Below are 22,417 nucleotides of genomic sequence, written 5' to 3'. Positions count from 1 at the left end.
AGATGAGCGCTGCGTGGATTCACGCGCTCCTGGATGATCCCCTCTCTTGATAAAGGGACAACAGAGGACATACCGAGGATGTTTTTGATGTTTTCCAAAAGAAGACTGCAAAGGTGGAGCGATTAGAGAAGGGCTGATGACGGGACCACTAATCCTTTCAGTGCATCAAAAGGACCAGAGGGTATTAGAAACGCTTGCATGGAGAGAGAGTTTACAACTGTTTTTGATTTTATACGAAACTGGCGATTAGCACTTGTGAAAATACCTGCAAGGCTCATTTGTTTCACGTCCACCGGAAGGTTGTGTGGTTTGCGCGTTTTTCCGGTGTGAAAACTCTCTTCTCAATCTTTTTTTTCTCTTCAAGTATTCCTGAATCTAAATGGAATTAGTTGAGTCTGAAGCCGTTTGTGAAAGGAACAGACATGGTACATGGGCACAGCTTCCATCACGGTAAGGCACCGTCACTTGAAGCGCATTTAAATACTCGGAGCTCTGACTGGCTCGCTTTGGGAAAAAAAGAAGCCGCGTCAACGTCAAAGGACTCTCGTGGAGAGCAACAGATAGAAACGCACGCATTTGAGGCGACGCACACCAAGATCACGGTGTTAGTTCTTGTGTCATTGCCAGTTCTCTTTTTTTTTTTCATTAATAAATTTATTATTTTTTAGTTTATTCATTTATTTATTCATTCGTTCGTTTTCAATCAGAGTAGGAATTACTAGCGACAGATAAATGTCTTTGTTTGATGAATCCTTTATATCAGTTTATTAGCAGAGTGCCTTCCTCTGGCCAGCACCATCAGTGTGTGTGTGTGTGTGTGTGTGTGTGTGTAGAAATGTGCAACATCTCAAAACAAAAATCATGAATGCAACCCTATTGTAACTCTAAACCATAAAGTTGCATGGTAGTTGAAGCATAATTAACAAAAATGGTCCAATAGATTATCTGTAATAAACGTAAATGTTGAAAAAATGGCTATTTAAATTAATTAAGGGGGGGGTCTGAATCCACCACTTTATCTCGAACTGTAATGAGTTTTCTGCCACCCGTCCAGTCCTTGTACCAAGTTTGATGACTATCAGACACTTTTTGTTTAATCCCACTGACGGTAGACAAATGAGGAAACAAACCAAACTGATCACGTCACAAGAATAAGCATCTGTACATGTCACAAATAAATATATATTTGTCTTTCTGTCCTCATAGTTGTTGCAAGTCTTCTCATACTTGGGTTGTCTGGGGCAACGAGGAAGGATACAACAGGTAATCTCCATTACCACTCTCCAGATGACTCATCGTTAATTATCTTCTATTGCAAAGCTTCAAAGTCCCCTTTCTCTTTTTTGCTGTGTAAATTCTATAGTGAAAAACAATTCTGGAGTGAAGCCTGCAGGTCAATGTGGAACGTGGGTAAAGGAACCAGAAGGAGGGCTCTTCACTTCTCCCAATTACCCAAACAAATACCCACCAAACACAGAGTGTGTTTACATCCTTGAAGGTAAAAAAAAAAAAAATCGACCTTCTAGCATCAAGTTTTTTAAAAAAAGGTAATCCAAAATGTGTTATTTGAGGTACAGCAGCGATGGGGCTATCATGGAAGGGAGCTCAGACGCATTTAGATTGTGAGTGGCTATACTTCAGGCTGGTATTTTTCACATTGATAGATGATAATTGATTGATGAGTGCAGATAGTAAAGGTTTAAGAATTGTCAAATTCACCTCCTGATTGTTTCAGAGCTGAATAGCAGCCAGGATAGTCCATGCAGTATGTGCAGTATTGAGGTTGCAGATAATGAAACAGGTTGAGTGTTTGTCAGTGAAAGGATGACCAATATTTTATTCTCTGCTTTGTGCTTAGTTGTAATTATTTTTCACTGTATCTTCCAGCGCCTCCGAGGCAATGTATCGATCTACGCTTTGAGGAGAATTACGCAATTGAGTCCTCTTGGGAATGTAAATTTGACAACATCGAAGTTCGGGATGGACCGTTTGGCTTCTCCCCAATGCTTGGACGATACTGCAGTCAGCACAGCCCGCCTGATATCCAGAGTAGTGGCCGATACCTCTGGATAAAATTTGTGACAGACGGTGAACTGGAAGCGGTGGGATTTTCGGCAAGTTACAACTTCACTGCAGGTAAATCTTTTTGCAGTTGTTTTCGCCATACTGTGAGTTGTTTTTTTTTTTTTTGTCTGTTCATCCATGCTTTATAGCACCATAAGATCAATGCCCCAAATGAATAAGAAACAACAGCTATAGTGGGAGCCTTGTGGGAGCCTTGTGGGAGCCTCTTGTGGTTTTATTGATTGTCAGTCCATACACACTTCCATTGACAGTATTCCCTCACTGGCTGGAACATCCTTGGCTTGGCTGTTATTTTTTTTAATTTTTCTGAGGTGATGATAGTGTCAGAATTGAATGCAGTTCAACAACATCAATGGTGGCATTGCAGTTCTATGTAAATCATCATCTTCTAGGCCTTTGATGACAAGGAATCAGGACATAATAACGATTTAACATCCCTTCACCTATACTTGACTGGGTTTAATAACACTGTCAACTTTTTTAGTGCGCTTGAAAGTCGTAAAAGTCACAGTGACAGGAACTGGGGGTGCTAATTTGTGACCCATTTTACCACTGGAGATTTGAATGTGTCATTTCTTTCTGCATATGAGGAAACTTTAAGCAAGCTGGAAGACATACTACTATACTACGAGTTATTGGAAAGTATGTAATCAAGGTGAAGAGGGACTGTAGATTTATCTTAAATGCTGGGCTCACAGTTTCAAGCAGATTTAGAAATCTGGTCTGGGACATTGGTCAGTACAGATGTTCGGCATAGATTATGTGGTAATATGAGGGGTTTACACATCCGGTCTTAAACCTCTTGCCTTGCTGGCAGACTCGTAGGGGCTGCCCCCATTAATATCAAACATGTTTGATTATTTAGGATTTAAAATCTTGATGATTGCGACAGTATTTTTTGAATAACAATAGGAGAGGAGAGTGACATCCTGAAGCAGCTGCCCAATGCTGACAAACCCTTTGAGGCTAACGTCAACTAGCGTTCAGCTATTGATCAAAATTGAATCCCACCTTCACTTTTTGCTGAAGAGCGGGCAACCGATATTGACCATGTTTTCTCAACTATTTTTTAATCCAGACTCATTTAGCCTCTTGCTTTAGCTTTATCTCATTATAAAACATCAAAAGGTTTTGCACCCCCTAAAACCGGGTTCCCCCGGTTGGGAACCCCTGAGCCAAAGGCTGCAGAGGCTATGTAAATGTGGTACCATCAGAGGCAGTAAGAAATGCTGGTGTAACAGGTGCTGGAGAGCTCAGCACAAGAGAGCTTAAGTGTCAATGGAGTCCATCTAGCAGAGTGCGAGTGTGATTTCCATGAGTTATCTGCCAGAATAAAGACATTCTATTTTATAAAAGATGTTACCATGTACTCAGGTCTGTCTGCCCATTATTTCCTGTTCTGCGCTTCACACTTAAAAAACAGTTAAACATTTTATGATATGCTTATTCTCTTTTTTTTTTTTTTTGAGATTGCTGAATCCTATTAACTTCTCTAATACAGTTTGCCTGTAATGTGATCAGAATGTGATCAGTCAGAGCTCATCTTGAGACGCTGCCAAGTGTCAATCCTGCCTGATCTCGCTCGCTTAAGCAAGCTTGGGGGAAAATGTTGCAAGTTATAGTATTGGCTACAAAATGTCCTGCTACACAAAGTAAAGCATCCGGGTTACATGTCCACAATATAAAAGACTATTGAATCAACTATCTGAAGGAATCTTGTAGTTCCCTCTAAACAGTCATGCCCAGCAAGGCAGGGCCGTATTTTATTTTGCAAACTGATTTCTCTGATAATTTTTCCATCCGTTGTGTGTTTGTTCTGATTTTGTATTTGTTTGTTTTTTTATTAAGTAGGGGCATCTTTTGTGATATTGTGCCACTGACTATGTGCTCATTTCAGTACTGTATATGGTGATGCAATGGGAAACGCTACACAGATGAAGGTATTGGCTGCATTTGAAAGTGTAATTTCACCGAGGCGAGGAACCATTGTGTGTCTGTGGGGTATGTGAGTAGGCAAAGCAGATGGGGATCTGAGCAGCATTTCTTTTCTCAGATCATTTCAGTGCACAGTGACTTTAGGACTCTGTGGACCAGAAGATTAAGTGGTGTTTCAGCACCTTGAGCCACATCCGGAGTAAATAAATGCTGCAACTTCTTCACTCTTGCTCCCTTTTCTCTGATCACTGGGTTTTTGCAGAGCCAAGACCTCATGGTGAGGCAGATGTTGCTGCTGAGACTCAGGCAGTGTTTACAGCTGCCTGAGTCTCTTTTCTTTATCCAAAGGCGTGTGGCAGGCTCTGCCTTTATTGAAGGCGTATACTCATACTCATGTGGCTCATTAGGGATTTGACTGCTCCTTAGATGTAATTTATAATTTTGGTTGTTCCATTTATGAAATATGAAGACTGGAGTTGGATTTCATTTATAGTAATGGGTTAACTCACATTGCCAAATGTAGTCTGGGGGAAAATGCTTGATAAAAATGAATTGAATCTGTGCTGTAACAATCTCATGCCAAACACAAACTATTATTTATCACAGTAAAGAAAGCCCCAGTGTTGTTCTCATGCTATGAGATTGATCAGCATGAAATTTAGCTTCATGTGTGGCCTCACGTACCTTCGGTAACACCGCTATGCTATGTTTTCCACTACTAAGAATTCCAGCCATATCTAATGAATATGTATTTAAATGACATTGATTGATCTGGGTGCCTTACAGCCCAACCATGCTCTAAATGGACCGAGATTAAAAAACAAAAATTAAATACAGTACCGATATATATAATGATCCATTTAATATTATAGCTGGAAAAGGATTTATGAGCCTATCCTAAAAGAGGCAGGGCCATGAGATTGAAGCTAGATGGGTCAAACTGGGAAATTGAAAATTGAACAGTCGAAATAGACTCTGTGCTCCCAGAGGAAACCGATTTGGCAGCGCCACTATAAGTCTCACACTCTCACATCCACCTCCAAAGTCATTTTCCAGTCGTGAAACCTGACATTTAAATGTTGGAGTCACTCTTTATTCAGCCTCATCCACTGAATTCTCATAAAGCTCTTTCCAAAGACATTGGCTTTCACCAGATTGGCTGAAGTCATAGAATAACTCACGATGATCACCATTCATTTTAGCATTGATTATCATGAAAATTGCAGTGAATGCAGACAGTAAAAAAACGAATTACTAAGGCTACAAGATCAGCTCATAGTTGTGTCCCCATCTTTCCCAGCATCTGCTCTGGTATCAGTCAGGATGTATGACCGGCAACTAGGGATGTGCCGATCCAATCACGTGATCGGTCATAGTGAGGAATGTGTTTATCTCCATGAGCTGCTTGATTATCTTCAGTTCTAATATTCACAAACAAAATCTTATTCCCAATGTCGTGTTCATGTTGTAAGCCTCATCATTTACTCCTCCTTACGTCTCCTGAAGATTATTGTTTAATCTTTACCTGTTGCCATGTGAACATGGAACATTTCATTCCACTTGTCGATTTGATTTGAAGCGTTTGTTAATGCCGTAGTGCAATGGATGCTTTGTTCATTATATCTTTTAAAGGTATTAGTGACCCTCCAAACATTGCTAGCCATCCAGGAAGAGGGTGTACTTTGCATTTGGCCCTCTTTGTCGGCTTACTAATTTTTGATTTTCCCCACTCATTCAAAGCCAGTCATACGTGAAACTAGATTTCCTACCTGAGGATGCATATCTTACGCATGAGAAAATTCAGTCTTGCTCTCACAAGATCACTCTGTTAACACGACTGCTTGTTGATTTATGTTGCAACATTTATCAGGAAACAATATATTCTAGATTTATTACTCAAAGTTTTATGATACATTTGTTTAAGTCAATTAATCTCATTTTGAAAATAATCACCTGCCTTCACATGGGGTGGGAAAGAAGGGCCGTTGCTGTGCTTGAGCCCAGCTGAAGAAACGCTTTCCTCTACACTGCCTCCACTTAAGCAAAACTAGACAGATGGACAGATTTGGACAGATTTGCATTGCAGGCACACTTCTTGCAGCTGTGAGAGAGGTCAATCACACCCTTGCTCTCCTTGCTCATTTCTGTTTTTTTTTTTCTCAGCGTACACTGCCTCCTTTATTCTGCTGTTTCCTTTCTATCTGACAGTTGTGTTGAGTTTTGCACTCTGGATATATCCTGGATGAGTTGGTGGACATTATTTAAATGATATTCACTACTGTCTATATTAAAGGATAGGTCAAGATTAAGATAGATTTTCTGAAATATTTGAATGAGGCACGAAGCCAAAAGCACTCCAGAGAATATATAGTTTGTTTTTTTTAGGAATCTTACTATAGCAAAAATTCAAGTTTCTAATAAAAGAGAACATAAAGGCAACCATTTATTTCTGTGCAATGAGAGTTTATCAATTGTTTTTATTTGCGGTTTTACATTTATATAGTAATGTTGCTAAAAAGCGTTTGGATGCTTTATCTGATGATGTAGTGACAGACACCATGAAAATTTCATCTTAGAAAGGAAAAAGTGGGATTTTTCAGCATTTAAAACTTCCCAAAAAATGTATTCAAACAATTTTACTTTTGTGTCTTCTCCCATCCCATCTCTGACTTCACACATTGCTCCTTCCTGCTCGGCAGAGGAGTCCCAGCACAAAATGTTCCCCCTGGCTTATCAGACAAAGAGCCTTCACTCAAGTTTATCACCCCCTGGAACTTTACTCACAGTCCAATAGGATGGCAGCTATTTATGTCCTATGGCTGTTTCAGCCTCTCCCAGCAAATTACCCTGCAGATCCATCAGTGGCTCAGTCTGCCTCCTGCTTCTATCCTCTGTGGCAGTTGATCAGTCAGTCCTGCTGTTCAGCTGCAGATGCTGTGGGGGTCAGAGCACTGCGCAATTGGAGTAATGCAGGGAGTTGGGTTTATTTGTGGCCTCTTCTGGAAATTGGAATGAAGGGGCTGAGCGTGCATGTGTGTGTATCTACTGTCCATGCACGCTACGTATCAATACCCCTGTGCAAACATTGAGAGCTGGAGCAAGCCTCTTTCCAATCTGTAACAGAATTATGGCCTGTGTCCTTCCTGTGCTACATCCACAATGTAGCGTAACCTATTGTGCATTCATACAGCATTCACATGTTGCATTTGCTATTCGCTCTCAGCGCTGTAATGGGAGTTATCATGGTTGTCGTGTGTTTTCTTTGCTCCCTAACCTAGGGCCTGTTATATTAGCCTATCGCTGCGTTCTCTCTCTGTATTAGACAGCAATGAGATTGAACTGTACATTTTTTTACTCTGCACACATTAAGGATTCAACCTGCTGAAAACAGCTGGGAGTATTATACTCTTAAGAGTTGACTGAAAAGGTCTTTTATTTTTGCAAAGTGAATGAATGAATGAATAAATGAATTTCGAAGGACGTGACCGAGGAGAAGGCTTTACATGCTTTCTAATTCATGCTTTTATTTCCATGCGTTACAGTGTCTTCCGTTAACATACTGGAATACAAATACATCTGTTTCAAAAGGAGAATGAATGAATGCATCCTCTGGTTTTATTATGTGCATCGTTGCTCCCTCTGATTTTCTAACAACCATTTTGGGAGCGGATTGAACTCAACATTCCCAGTTTATCATCATAAAGCAAATTTCAAAGGGACCTAAATCACATTTGGCATCAGAGTAACCTGATAGATAATGCCAAGATTTTGTTTTGCTATTGGGAGAACAATACAGCCGAGCAAGAGCATGATGGGATCGGATTATGAAATGTGGAATTTAAATAATCCTCGCTACATTTCAGGATGATCAAACGTAGAAACTCAACAATATATAAAACTCCCTTACAGAGTGGCAATAAAACGATGGGGCATTTCAGGTAATGAAAGCCAAGCTTGGGTCATACACCGGCTGTCTCTCTAAATATACTGTTGGAACTGTGAAGCAGGTTTAATACAAATCATTACCCTTCTGTTGGCTTACAGGAAAGCCGTGGCAAGTGGGTTATGTTTTACAGCTGATTCTCTCGGTTGGCTCAGTCCATCATAATATGTTTTTCTAGTGTTCAACAAAGGAAGAAATATTAAATTTAATAATGATGGAACATGTTTAAAGAATAGAACGGATGATTGGACACGTTGTTATGGACTGGGCGGGGTATGATATTGCAGCTTATGCCATAATGCTCCACAAAAAGCTTGGTTCTCCCCTCCCCCTGGTCTCCCCTGTCGGCATGAAGGATTGGTATTGCACCCAGAGGATCCATCAGGTGAGATTGCAGGATGCTAAACCCTTTGTGCAAGAAAGGCCAGGTTCATTTGAAATGTTTACTGTTTGGGGTCCTAAAGGCATTTGTGACATTTGGTCTACTTGGGCTGTGCGACACATTGCACCAAGGTCCGAGTTGTTTCAGTACAGTCTGAGGCGGTTCCCCGAAGGTAACAGAAATCCCCCTGAGACAAAAGAGCTGAAAGAATCTTCAATGCGACAAACATGAACCTGTGGTTTGCAGGGTGTCGCATTCCATTCAGTTTTTCCTCACCAGCCTTCTGTCCCTGCTTGCATTGCTTATCCATGTGTGCTCATTAAGTTGCAGGGGGCTGCAAGAGAGCATTTTCATCTGACCCTCATAGTAAAAACGGCACGCCTCTGTAGCCTAGCAAGTCAGATCTGTTTCTATTCTCAAATGAACACGAACAACCTGCTGAACACCACAGCCTTTCTGGCATATTTTCTATTTGACAAGCTTGATTAGTCAAAGCACTCCCATACAATGGAATGCACGTGGCCACTCAGCACTGCTGGCTCTCATTATTACCCTACGTAGGGACATACAGCCAGGAGAGTGGCTGAGGAAGAGGAGACTGCAGCTACAATACTGTAGACATGAGTGACAAAAGGAAAGAAGAATTCAACAATTCAGAGAAAGATTTGGATTGCTGTGAATAGGTTCCGGCCTTGCTGCGAGGAAGGCTGATAAAAGACCGTCTTCTCCATGTCGCCTCAAGGCTCTCCTATCTGAATATTCAATGAGCTGACACTGGAATTTCTTGCCACCATCTATAAGAGAGTGCCAATTGGGTTTTTACATTGTGGCCTCTAATAAGCCTCTGTGCCTAACACACACACAAATGACTCTTCACGTTGAAGATTCGTGCATGGTGATTTTTACACGTCCTAATAAACAGCCTTGAAACCGCTTAAACTAACAGTTTGCACTGTGTCTCATCTGCTTGTCCATTACGTTGTCAGAAAAGGCATATTAGTAAACCATTCAGCACACTTCTATATTTTATTTTTTTACTTTGGATACTGACATCATACATTTTGCACAGGTCAGGGGGATTCTTCACTGGCAGTACTAACCATCAATCTGTTCTGTGCCACAGATACAACATCCGCTGAGGGTATCGCATACGTGTCGGGCAACGGTTAAGTGAACTACCTCCGTCCGTCCACTAGCAAGATAACTCAAAAAGATCTGGATGTATTCTGATGAAATGTTCAGGAAATGTTGGGAATGTTACCGGGAATAGATGCTTAACGTTTTCTGATAATCCAGAAAAGATGCTGGATTACGGATCAGTTTGATATTTTCAGTAAGATTGCAGTTAATAGAGCTTCACAATCTGTTCCTCAATATCTCGGTTGCTTATTGACCAATGTTTATGGAATTTGTCACAGTCATGTAGGATGGGATCCTCTATCTGACCACAGAATTTCATCTTGATCTGATCCCGAATGGACTCAGTAAAAAGTATTTCATTTTAACATTGAAATTCCCATTTACGGATTTTAAAAAATCTGTGAAAAATATACATCAACTCTGATTCACTTGTACTTTTCATGGTTGGTGTGTAAAGATACCAAGAGCAATTTAGAACCTTTTGGTGATGATCCAGATCACCATGTGGATGGTCTAAATCCAATTATGAGGGGACTGAGTGCTTTTCTAGTTGAAAGAAGAGCAGTAGTCACGCACATGCAAAAACACATGGCTGCTGATGCTTTTTGTGACATTTCTCATCCAGGACGAGTCAAGCTGGATTCTATCCGTGGGGAAAGTACTCAAATCTGTACGCGTTTCCTAATTCCTGTGCACAAACACAGACGTACACACTGGACTTCCTCTGAGCAGCGACAGCTGAACTCGGTTCAAAAAAAAAAGATCTTTATGTTGCACTCCACTGTGTTTGTGGAGGGGACGTTGGTCTGTTTACTGGCTCTAAGAATAGAAGTGATTGTCATAAAGAAAGATTAGTGAGATGTGTCTTTATGAAGAAGAGGTTTATACTGTATGTTCTACAAATCTTTTCCCTTTCCTACAGTATACGTATTCAAAACTACCCCACAACAAGCTTAAATATTCAGAGACTTACTTTTGGGTCTCTAGCAATAAAATGTAAAATTCAAGTGAGATTGAAATCGCCATCCCGTGTCTCGATCGATAGCTGTGTACCACAAAGAAAGTGGGATTAGGTTCAAACCCTCGAAAAAAAAACCTCATTGTTTTAGTCGCCTATAGAAGAAACTAACTGTGACTCAGGGCTGAGTCATCGATTTTATTGTGTATCTCAGGAGGTTTGGGAAAATACTGGCACACTACAGCGTGCGTAGAGGAGGCTGCCATCTGTCGTAAATATTAATTTACTCGGGGCACAAACTCAGAAGTGAGGTGTTAGCTCATAGCGAATGATCTCTTAACACATTATTTGTAAAATATCAATGGATTTGCCCTTTATTTAGAAACATCTGCTGCTTCAGCAAACAGGCCCTGACGTGTCTTTTGGATTGGGTTTTTCATTTCAAATATGTGAGGAGGATTTCAACAGCTAGAGGCAACAGTTTGCACTCAGTTCAGAGGCGTAAAGCCACAGAAATGATCGCAATTACCTCCCATAAACAAACAGATGGGACATATTAGAGGAAAATGAGTGCAAGTGAATTCATATCTTGCTCCAATGATTTCTTTCCCTCATTTATGACAGAGGGACAAAGAGCTGCAATTACATCTCAATCATTTTCCATAACTGTGATTACATTGGAGAGGGATCTTTATTTGATCTCAATCTTTTAGCAAAGTTAATATCCATCAGATTCAAACCCTCAGAGGAGTGTGCAGATACAGCCCCACCCCACACGCAGACACACTCTTCATTTTAGTCACAAAAAAGATCATTTGAAAACATTTGAAAATCTTTTAACAGGACGTGGCACATGTTGCTTCCATTAACTTCTGACCCCTAAGTTGGTACAAATATTCTTTTCATTTTAGTTAGTGGTGAATTGGATGTTACATTGGCATGCATGTTGAGTATCGACCTCTGGCAGACATCTGGAAAGATCATTCATTCTTTTATGAGCACATGTTCACTTACTGCCACGCTGACTGCACATTAAAAAAAAAAAAACCCTCTCCAATGACGTGGAAATAGACATTACATCTGTCAATCTTTCCAGGTGACTAAAGCCTGAAATTGCATATGTTAATCGTTTGTAATGCAACCCCCTGAAACTATCCCATTTATGTTTTTCATTCTGAGTCATCTCAATCAATTTGCCTTCCTCTTATATAAGCAGACATAAGCAACTTATCATCTTCATCAGTCATTTTTTAAATTCACTTACTAGGGAATTATGTAATTTTGGAGAAACCTTGGTTTTTTTTGCCCCCACATCGATTCGTCTGAGGCTTTTTTACTTGTAAATGTGTGTGGGAAATGAGAGGGAGAGATAGCAACACTAATGGGGTTTATCAAAGTCAAACTGACAACAGTCTGGGCCTGAGCTTCAGAACCATGTCACCACTTCACTGCCAAACCTTGTGGACGTCCATCAAACACAGAGGCAAGAAACATCCGAAATGGACTCAACTGGATGATTGGAATGTTTATTTTATTAGAACGGATACTTTAATGAAGGGATCAATAAAAGGAGTGAGCTCAAACAAAGTGACACAAACACCTCCTTTCTATATGAAATTGAGCGAAACAATGAAGAAGCTTCATCTTCATCAGTAGATTAGACCCCGACACTGCAAGGCCTGCGCCAACATGCTTTATGACATGCCATTGATTCAAGAGAAAATTCGACTTCTCATTCAGGGGACAGACATTGAGAAACAGAAGTTCTATTTGATTGCAGTGGGTCTGACCAGCAGCGTTTTTCTCTCTGCGAGATACGAGCTGTTCTCCCTGTTTTTATTATACTTCAAAGGTTACATGCAAAATTTATGCAGTGTATATACAGCATATATATATATATTAATCTTCTTCATAGCTGTGGGCACACTTTAATCCAGCATGAATGCATGTGAGACTGTCCATTTGGATGTAGAGAGATGACTGCACACTGGCAGTAATAAAATAAAATAAAAAACAGTAAACCCATGTATAGGAAAAATGCGTTATGTGCAAGAAATATATTTGCATACAGCTGATCATGCTTCACTTTAAATTACATGGTGAGACCTTCTGAACAGCCACATTTCTTAAATGGAGCTTGCTTACTTACTTCCTTAATCACTGGTACTCTGGTCTATCTATTAATCTCTATCTAGAAAATTAAACTTAATGGCTTCCATCATTTGAAGAGATAGATACCTTATCTGGCCACTGTGAATGCAAATATTTGAAAGACATCTTTCATACGTTGATGTGTTTCATGGTATAATCGTCAAGATATCAGAGTAAGAATTGATTACGAATGATTGATTTTTCAAGATCAAGATTGTTTATGTAGACATGGCCTAAATATTATTCTCTTTGTGCATTAGCTTGTCAGTAAAAATTACAGATATGCTCATGCCCACATAATCATATAATTTTTTTATATATAAATGCTGCACAAGCAAACTGCAAACCCTAGTGAGCCAACAACACACATGCACACACACACATCTCAACTGTATACGGTAGTTATTGATCACTCCTTTCTATTTTGCAGACAGATGCTGTCTCTCCCAGGATGGTACTAGACCTTTAGACCCGTGGCCTTTCTTTCTCCCCTTAGCCTCCCTCCCCCTTTTTCCCCCTCCCCTTCTTGCAATGCTTCATCACATCACTGTGTGCCTCTCTTTTAAATTTAAACAGTTTGAAGTCCTTCACATTTGTCTTTCTCGCCATCTCTTTCTGCTTCTTTCAAACTGCTCACCTGTCTTATCTCATTTCTCAATACTGTGTAATAGTGCATATCTTTTTCATTTCCCTCACTCTCTCCAGCCCTTGCTTTTTTCCCAACTATCTGTTTCTTTATTCTCTTTCTACTTCAAAAACCATCCCTTCACTCACTTTCCCTTATTTTTCTCAACAGATCAGACCAATTTATTTTTCTCATCCTCTGTGTGCTTGCCTGTAATTCCGGACATTTTAGAATTGAGAGGATATATGGTACCTCTGTAGCAACATACTGGATATCATACTGTCATACCAATTGATACCGTCTGTGTCACAGGAGACTCGGGATCAACCAATATTTTCTTTGTTCAATTGATCCCAGTTATTAGAAATTAAGAAGACGAATACAGTAATTACGTTTTTGAAGTGACATGAACTTTAATTTAAAATATCAGTTACAAAATTGATACGGGGCTAGCTGTGTTTGATCCTAGTCTGGTATAAAGCCAAGTCAAAAATGTCCCTTAAAACAACATCTTCCTCACTGTGAACAGTAGTGATTGAAATGTATGCCTTGTATGTATGTAAATGACATCTTACCCACATTATTATAAATCTGGAGCAAAAGATTCAGAAGTGGGTGGTGCTTAGAATCAGAATCAGAATCAGAATCAGAAGGTGTTTATTGCCATTGTCAATGAGGGTTCACAGACTAGGAATGTTTCTCGGTGAAGTCTGTAATGACCGAGTACAAAAAACATACAAGTACAGACCAAATGTGGGTATGAATACGGTTGATTAGAAGCTGCTATATCAAATATTTACAAAGAAGAACTATGTACAGAAAACCCCCAGAATTCAGCTTCAGATCAATGAATAAACTCTGTAGGATGTTTTTTTCTTTTTTTCATCTAAAGAAGCCTGAAATCACACATCTATTGAAATGATTAGTTATTGGTTAGGCGGCATGCAAACTTTGGTTGGTTGGGCTGCATTTAAAGAAGTGAAGGAAATGAACTTATTTGAATGCTGTTGTTTTTAAATAGCGGTTCAAGTGTTCAGGAGATTGATGAAATCATGAACAGCACAGTGAATAACCATGTTACTCTATTTGCGTATACATACATACTCTCAACTAACCATTGCTTTAGCAGTCGCTGATGTGTTTCGCTGTGTGTGTTTCCGGCATGTGTCTCATCTCCAAAGGGCTTCCATGTTTTCTAACAAGTGAACCATGACCTGTTGAATCATTTGGTTGTGGGAGCCACAGTTTGAACAGCTTAGCCAGCAGTAATCTCCTCATCTGGCACTATGTGCTGTGTCAAGCTCAAATGTGTATTATTTCACATTTTTACTTCATGTCCATCAAGAAAAGAGGAAATTATCTTTAATTCAGCAAGTGGGAAATAAAGCATGTGCGAAAAGGAAAATTAATGATTTTCCAGAGCAGGTGTTCGAAGCATTTTGGTTAAAGGCCTAGGGGGTGAAGGAAAATTGGACAGATCTTGCTGTGCTTATTTTTTCATGCTAAAATCTGGCTCGAATATAGAAAAGCTATGTTGTGGTAGAGCTTCTCTTCTGCTTAGACCCCTATACAGCCAGTGCTGAGAGCTAGTATTTGGCAAGCTTCCTGTTGCCTTCTTATTGTGCTGGGGGGCAGGCGAGAATACGTCTGCCAAATGGGCCTGATCCTTCCTTAAAGCTGCAAGTGTTATTTTGGAAAGAAAGAAAAAAAAATCATTCCTGAGGATTAAGATTGGTGAGAATTTTAATTCCTTCAAACTCAAATTGTTGCTAAATTTATATAGTTTTTGCAACCCCAAAAAATATGTATGGTTTATCAACCTAGAGCAGGTCACCTTTAGCTCCAGGCTACCGCTCAACTCCCCAGTTCATGGGGGCTATAGGTGCGAAGGAGGACTTGAATGGATACTCAACCTCATATGCCAATAATAGCACAGTGAACGCATGTTTGTCAGCCATAGTGTATGCATGACACACTGTGAAGCGCATGCAGCAGCTGAGACATATGAACATCGTGCAACAGCGCCTCCATGAGTACCATGGTGTTAGATCATGCGATGTATACTGTATGAAACTGCTCACTTTCACCCTTTGCTATACTCTCTGCTAATAATGAATTGTATTGAGAGAAAAAACACTCATATCCGTTTCAAAAACGTCTAACTGGACTTTCTAAAAAAATAATGTATAGATGAGAAAAGAAGAGCTGCACCTGCAGTCCTTCTGCTAGAAGAGCGGTAGAAGAGGGCATTGGGCTCCAACAGAAGCAAGCTCCATTACAGGCATCTTTAGAAATGGCAAATGAAGGTGTTCTCAAAAGTATAATGAACAAGTAAGTTTGACAGAGGAAGCTTCACAGAGAGGCTGAGCTGCCTCATTGGAGGTTTGCATTCTCTAACTGCTGATTCGTTATCATGAAATAATTTTAGCTGATCTTTAAAACCTGCCGTGAGGGTTTTTTTGACCGATTCGAGCATTGGGAGGAGGCTAGAAATGGAGATGTATGTATTAAACATGTATGTCTGAAGAATAAACACGCCGTCTTTTGGCGAGTAGCAATGTAAAGAATGGAAACTTTGCATTTGTTTTTAAGGAACCAAGCACCTTTAAGACACACTACGATGGACAGAGATAGAAATCTACCCCTCTGCTCAAGGATGAATGAGGATGTTTCCCTTTGAAAACTGCCACAAAAAAAAACTAACAAATAGCTATTGCAACCTCATGCATCACTTTGACAATGTTGCCATTTCGGGAGTCTTGACACAGCTGTCAGATTACTAACAAGAAAAAAACCTGGCAACCCTGATGCAAAGTGATGCCAGACGTCTGTGCTACATGTCGAAAATGATGTAGACCTCGAGGTCTGAGGATGGTGTCTTTGTTTCTGGCATCGCTCTGATGAGTTCGAGGCTAATGACCTTAGAGCCCACAGAGCCCACAGATCCACACAACGATTCTGATCCTGTTTATGTCAAATTCATGAACTCCAGGTTATGTAGCTTGGATGTTAAACAGTAACCCATACAATGCACTGAAATGTGAAAAAACATGTCATAAAATAGTTCAGTAGCAGCGTGTTTGGCATTCCCAACTCAACGGTGATGGGCACAGACTGAAAAAAGAACAGGGCGAGGGGGAAGTGAGGCTTTCCTAACTGCTCTCTGTTCTGCACCATGAGATAGCAAGCATGAGCAGGAAGAGGTTGACAGCACAAAATAAAGGTTGACGTGTTGGCAGCTGCAGTCACTCTCTGCCTCACACAAGGATTGCTTTGCTTTCTCTGACTATGTTTAGTGTAAAACTCCCTTCCTTTTGATTTGTTGAAGAAAATAGGCGCCCTGTCAACACTAACACATTTACAAAGAAAATTCAAATAGTATGTTCAATACATTCAAACCATTGATTGCTGAGAGGGATGCAAGATATCTTCGCATGATGACAATAAAGCTAGGCTAGAAGAACATCTGGTTCTTGTAGTTTTCAGGATTTTCCTGATTAAGATCAATCATCCCTTTCAGCAAAATTCTGATGAGCATCGCTGATTGGTTTGTATAGCTTATAGTAGAGTTGTGTACTGTGTGTTATCTAGCTTTATTTTGCCAATACAGGCTATCAAAAAATAAATCTACTTAATGCTGCAGTTTTTCCTCCCTGGGTCCACAGCAGATATTTCACTGGCGTGTCAGGGGCTGAGTAGAGAAATGAAAATAGATAGATATACTTAAGGGGCAGTAGGTGAAAATTTAAAGAGGGTATGATTGAGGTCCAAAAAAAGCAGCAATGCAGGCATTTCCCCCCTATTCCCAGGTCCTCTGAGTGTCCAGGCATGGATTGGTTATATTTCATGGATACCCTATGCATTTGGGACTTGTATAGCTTATCCCTCAAGGGCAGTCTCACACTGAGCCCATTGGTACTGACTGATGACAAATTGTGCTTGACTGTTCTGCCCTTGCTTCAACTTGGTATATCAGCAGAAAGGGGGAATGTCAATGGACTTGTGGTTTCCTAAAGTCACAGTTGAGAGTACAGTATTATTAGATATTTATCCCAAAGCTATCACCAGTATTCCCCTGAAGCGTTCACCCATTTGGGGTATTTTTCTCATAAACAGTTAAAAACAGACCTCAAGCCTGCTTCTTGAACAACATATGGGCCTTCTCAGTGCATTTTAGCATTACACGTCTCTGCAGCCATGTTAGGTGCTCGCATGGCTGTGTTAATATTCTCAGAATGACAGTTTTGCATGGTACGGTAGTATAGTATGTTAGCATGCTAACAGGTGCATGCTACCAATTTGAGAAATTGACCATTTTGAATCACCAATCAAACTGACTCAAATAGCATGAAAAATCCATCCAGTTGTTGTTTCATTCATGTGACAGGGTCGCATAATGAAATGCAGGTGTGTAGGATGATAAGCACAAATTTCAATCGAATGGTGGCCTGGGGGGGGGGGCAATGGGATTTATCCACTGGGCAATGTGCCTGTGCCAAATTGCATGGAAAGTCATCTAACAAGTGTTGATATATTTCCAATCTGGGCTGTAGTTGTGTATCAGCAAACCAACAGGAGAGCATTTCCATTCCCTGAAAGGTATTTCAAGCAATACAGCACAACAAACACATGGCACTACCTTTGCTTATATACATTCTTTCTTCACATAAATTGATGGAACTTCACAATGTATCATGAGATGTTTAAATCAATACTTTTTATTTTTACAGACCCAATTCCTTAAATCACTGCACTGTGGCTTTTATTAGCACGATACAGTACCGATGCGTAGCACAAGCAGTATACGACAGCGTCAGAAAATATTTGGGAAGCTGTTTCATCAGTGGAGTGCTTATCTGACTGACATCCCTGAACATGGTTGGAAGTGATTGTCCAACAGTGACTGCAGTGCGGACATTGGCAGCAGTCCAGTGTAATTAGAAAGCATTTCAGTGGCTCTTACCGACTGAAATGATGAGCCTGTCATCAAAGATGTTCCCATATGGGAGCATGCAAGAGCGGCCATAAAAGCAATGATGGCAAGTATTGACAAAATGGAACATCTGGATACTTAATGCCAAGCATGCATTCAGATCATGAATAAACACCTGCAGCTACATAATTGGAAGTGGGAGCTAATGTATGCATGCACATACAGTTAAATGTAGGGTCCAGGATCTCACAGCTGCAGTTTGACTGGCTTTGCACGCCATAACAACCTTTATATCTAGCCTTCCTCTCAGTGAAACGCGCAGACAGTTATCGGTTGTGCTGAGATGGCATTTATTTTGTGGCTTTATTATTATTATTTATTGTGCTCAAGCATCCCTATCAGGACTGAGAGAGAAGATGGACACAGTTGTGTTGGTTTCATTATCGACATCAGATTTTCTCATTGTGCATGATATTAGTTGATATTTGTTGTTATGTTCATTGGGGACGTTTTTAAATGCCAGGGAGGTTGACTGGAAGGCTATGTCTTTGCAACCTATTCTGCCTGTGTGAGAAAGTGAAAGGGGGTAACATTATGTTTTGTTGTTGTGAATAACATAATAGTATTTTGGGAAATATTAACCAGGTAGCTTAGCTTAGCATAAAGTTTGAAAACAGAAGAAACTTACGATATTTAGACATAGACGTTATGTTCAATACCAGCCTCCTAATTTAAAACATCACTCAAAGTCATATGTTATGTTGATTTATGAATTAAACACAAATTCATATCTTGTTTAAAACTTCATAGGCTATTTGTAATTGTCATGGCACATTGTGCGTGCCTTTATGCACAGTGCAAACATTGCCTTTGAAGTGCCTACTGTGTTATTGATTATTGGTTGTCGGTGTCATCAAGAAGTTAGACTGCAGTCTATATCTGGAATTTGACTTTTTGCCCTTGATCTATGGCAGTGAAAGTGGCAGATGGTTATAAATAGTGTGTAAAAGATTCAATTCATTCATTTCAGCCTGGGCAAATAGGATAGTAAGAAACAAAACTGATTTTAAAATATATATATATATATAGCATATAGCTGCTACTGGTTGAAGAAACACCAACCTTTCATGGATTACTGGGCTTAGTGGAAAACAAATCATTTAGCGAAATGCAGCTCGCACATTGAAAACATCAATTCTGATTCATTCAATTTACCACCTAGTTGTATCCCAGCAGACATGGAGTCAAAGTAAAGAAGACAGAAGATCGAAGATCGTGGATTTCTAAACATCAGGGACTGGCAGCGTCATTTCATCTTTCCCGATTACATGCTCATTAGAAATGGTTGCCTCCAGTGGGTGTGTGGTCAGAGAGGCCACTGTTGGGGAATGAAATAAGCTCCAACAGTAAGTAGCTGACACCTGACATATGTAAAGGGAAAAAAAAGGTAATACTGTCATTAGATTTGTAATTAACGTAGAATCAAATCAAAATAAATACAAATATTATGTCCTGTCCCTACTGCAGTGAATTTTTATTTATTTCTAAAGCATGCTATATAGTGGTAATGATATAGCTGGGATATATGTTGGGATCTTATAATATCCTATAGCAGGATCCTACACCTCCCATAATGCAACCCTCCTTGTATGATCTGGGATGTGGGTGTTACTTCAAATAACATTTGGGTTTTTTTTCTTAAGGGGTCATTGTTCAAAATTCTCTCTTGAGGTTGTGTTCTTCAAAAAAAAAAATTGACATTTGTCTGCATGGTAATGGCCCGTCATACCGCCAGCGTCTTGGCTCAAAGCACCATGTTGCTGTGACTGTTATTGCGCTAATGTGTTCCCTTAAATCCACTTTTGTTTCTATTGCTCACGAGCAGAAGTGTTTATAGCTGCAGTTTATCACCCCACTGGGTCAAATTGTAGCCTGTTGTTGGCAAAAAAAAAAAAAAACGACTGATCCCCCCCCCTGGGCCCTCTGGAACAGATGCAGAGCGGTAGTGAAAACTGAAACAGGAGTCAACTACCTTTCATAATTCCATGACAGTGAAATAAAACACTCTCTCCAAGAAGCAATCAGACTCTTAAATTATCATTCTCGTGGTGACAATGTTGGCAGATCAGCAGAACTGTCCTCGCTCTGTCTCTTAATGTGATTGTATCTCACTGTCTGCATCTCAGAAGCTCTGCGTGCAGCAATGAGTGGCAGAATTGCGATGCTTTCCTGATTTACTGCTTACCTGCACAAATTGAACGTAGATGGACTGTGGCTGGCAGTGGGGCGTCACTTGGACAGAAACACCTGTGATGCTTGGGGAGAACTAACTGCTCTATCAGGAATGTTTTTTCATCCGATGCAGCAATCTAACTTAAACACGCACACGCAACGTTACGTACAAGAGTTTACGCAGTCACGCAATCCTATTAGCAACCCTTAATTAAATCAACATGTACACTCCATATTGAGGTGCTACCCAGCCACTCACATGACTTTGCTTTCAGTCAGCTATTAATGCAGTCTAAATAAGCGTCATTTTAACATTGAGCTCATATATTTTTTTAGATAAATAAATGGACCTGACAGTCGCATGGCTTTTCTGCTGAGTGCTTGAGCAGGATACTAAATCCCCATCCATATAAAGAGCTTCTCCTATAGCTGCTTCCCTCATGGAGATCAATAACATATCGCATGAATCGTTAGAACACACGCATGGGCATGCAGTTCTTGTAATCTATGTTTCTGCAATGCATTTGATATTTCTGGATACTCAACTCCTCCAAAGGAGGGATATAGGGTTGAGGTAAACTGTCTCTCTCAAGGGCATTTGACCCACAGTGGGCGGGAATTAAACAGCACAGCTTTTCACCACTGAGGTGCAACCTCCATCAAGAATAGTGAAGTCAATGGCAGGCTGGGTTCAGAGTCCATCCATCCATCTGCAATAGTAAATAATAATAGCAGCAGACGTAATAGTTAGTTATCGCTAGTACTAGTGCTAGTACAGTGAGGGGACCTAAAATCGAATTCTGTGTAGGGCCCCCTAAATATTTGGGCCAGCGCTTCCTGGCTTATTATTGCCTGTTTACCTGCCAGCCATGACACTCAAGGTGCGGTGAATCCTATCAGGCCCCAACAGATCCCATGGCCCCCTCTTTTCAACGCTACCGTCCCGTAGAGTTAGGAAATCAGCCAACTCTACCATATAAGCTTTACAGGTAATCTTTATCCTATTTGATTTCAGTGTGTGTGGGGGGGGGCTTGTTTGCTCAGGCAACTGTTTATTTGTTCAGCTTCTAACAAGCGTGTTTGATTTTGGGAGACGAATGCCTGATAGGTTAAGATAAATGTTAGATTGAACAATGGTAACAGTCTCAATACATTCAGTGTAGAGCTAATCGCCGCTGTTAAAATTGTTATGACTGAAAGAGCTCAAAGTAATCGAACAACAGAAATCTTCTTGTATGCCTCTGCCTCTTCCTGTTTCTGTCTCTTCATCGCCATCCACAGCTGTGCCCAGTGTCATCAATGGAGGCCATTCATTAGCTTGATCAATCGCTTTAGTGGAGAATATTAATCAGATGCTTATTTAAATGTCACTATTGAGCAGACGAGAGGAAATGAGTCCACGGGGATATTGACTTTATGTGTGGGCTGCTTATTTGCACACACTAATAACCGTTTTTTATGCTTCTTTATATACATACACACATATACAGTATGTATATATATATATTGTATATAAATACACGCACAATAGAGCTTTATGTTTGATTCCAAATGAAACCGATTGTATCTCATTAATAAAACATTGCATTGTGCCATCATTATGAACACCGATACAATCCTTCTGGGGCTGTGAGACCACGAGAATTCACAGTCTTCTGACAAAGTATATTTTTACTTTAAATAGACTTGAATGTTGAAGGATGACGGCAATTTTTCTGCAATTTAAAGTGAGCACTCTGTGCTTTGGAAAAGGTAAATAGAGTGAGCCAACCTTTATGAAGAGAGGCAAAGGCAAGGTCAAGGGAGGATGTGCTCTGAATTCAGATCAGCCAGGAAAAGACATCTATACAATAGAGTGGGAAAAAAACGATTCATATCTGTGCAAACTTCATGCAAGTGTTTTATTGATTGTTTATTGTAGCAACACAATGATTTCCTGTAATCAAATATTACATAGGTGCAACCAGTCCGAGGGATCGACCTCATAAATCACAAGGTCAAAACCCACATGGGGGGGGGGAGTACATGTATGC

At 40.2% G+C, this 22,417-nt stretch overlaps 1 protein-coding gene across 1 annotated transcript in view; it reads left to right on the top strand.

The window, feature by feature from the left end:
* Positions 1-422: 422 nt before the first annotated feature.
* The window catches only part of LOC137903810 (neuropilin and tolloid-like protein 1), a 36,294-nt gene continuing 14,299 nt past the window's right edge, over positions 423-22,417 (top strand). Inside the window, exons 1-4 of the mRNA XM_068747963.1 lie at positions 423-450; positions 1,207-1,263; positions 1,364-1,498; positions 1,888-2,136. Coding sequence (XP_068604064.1) covers positions 423-450; positions 1,207-1,263; positions 1,364-1,498; positions 1,888-2,136 — 469 coding nt within the window. The remainder of the gene's footprint in view (positions 451-1,206; positions 1,264-1,363; positions 1,499-1,887; positions 2,137-22,417) is intronic.

Source organism: Brachionichthys hirsutus, chromosome 14 (assembly GCF_040956055.1).
Source record: "Brachionichthys hirsutus isolate HB-005 chromosome 14, CSIRO-AGI_Bhir_v1, whole genome shotgun sequence".
NCBI classification, from domain to species: Eukaryota; Metazoa; Chordata; class Actinopteri; order Lophiiformes; family Brachionichthyidae; genus Brachionichthys; species Brachionichthys hirsutus.
The sequence above is the reverse complement of the archived record's forward strand: the minus strand, read 5'-3'. Positions and strand labels throughout refer to the sequence as shown.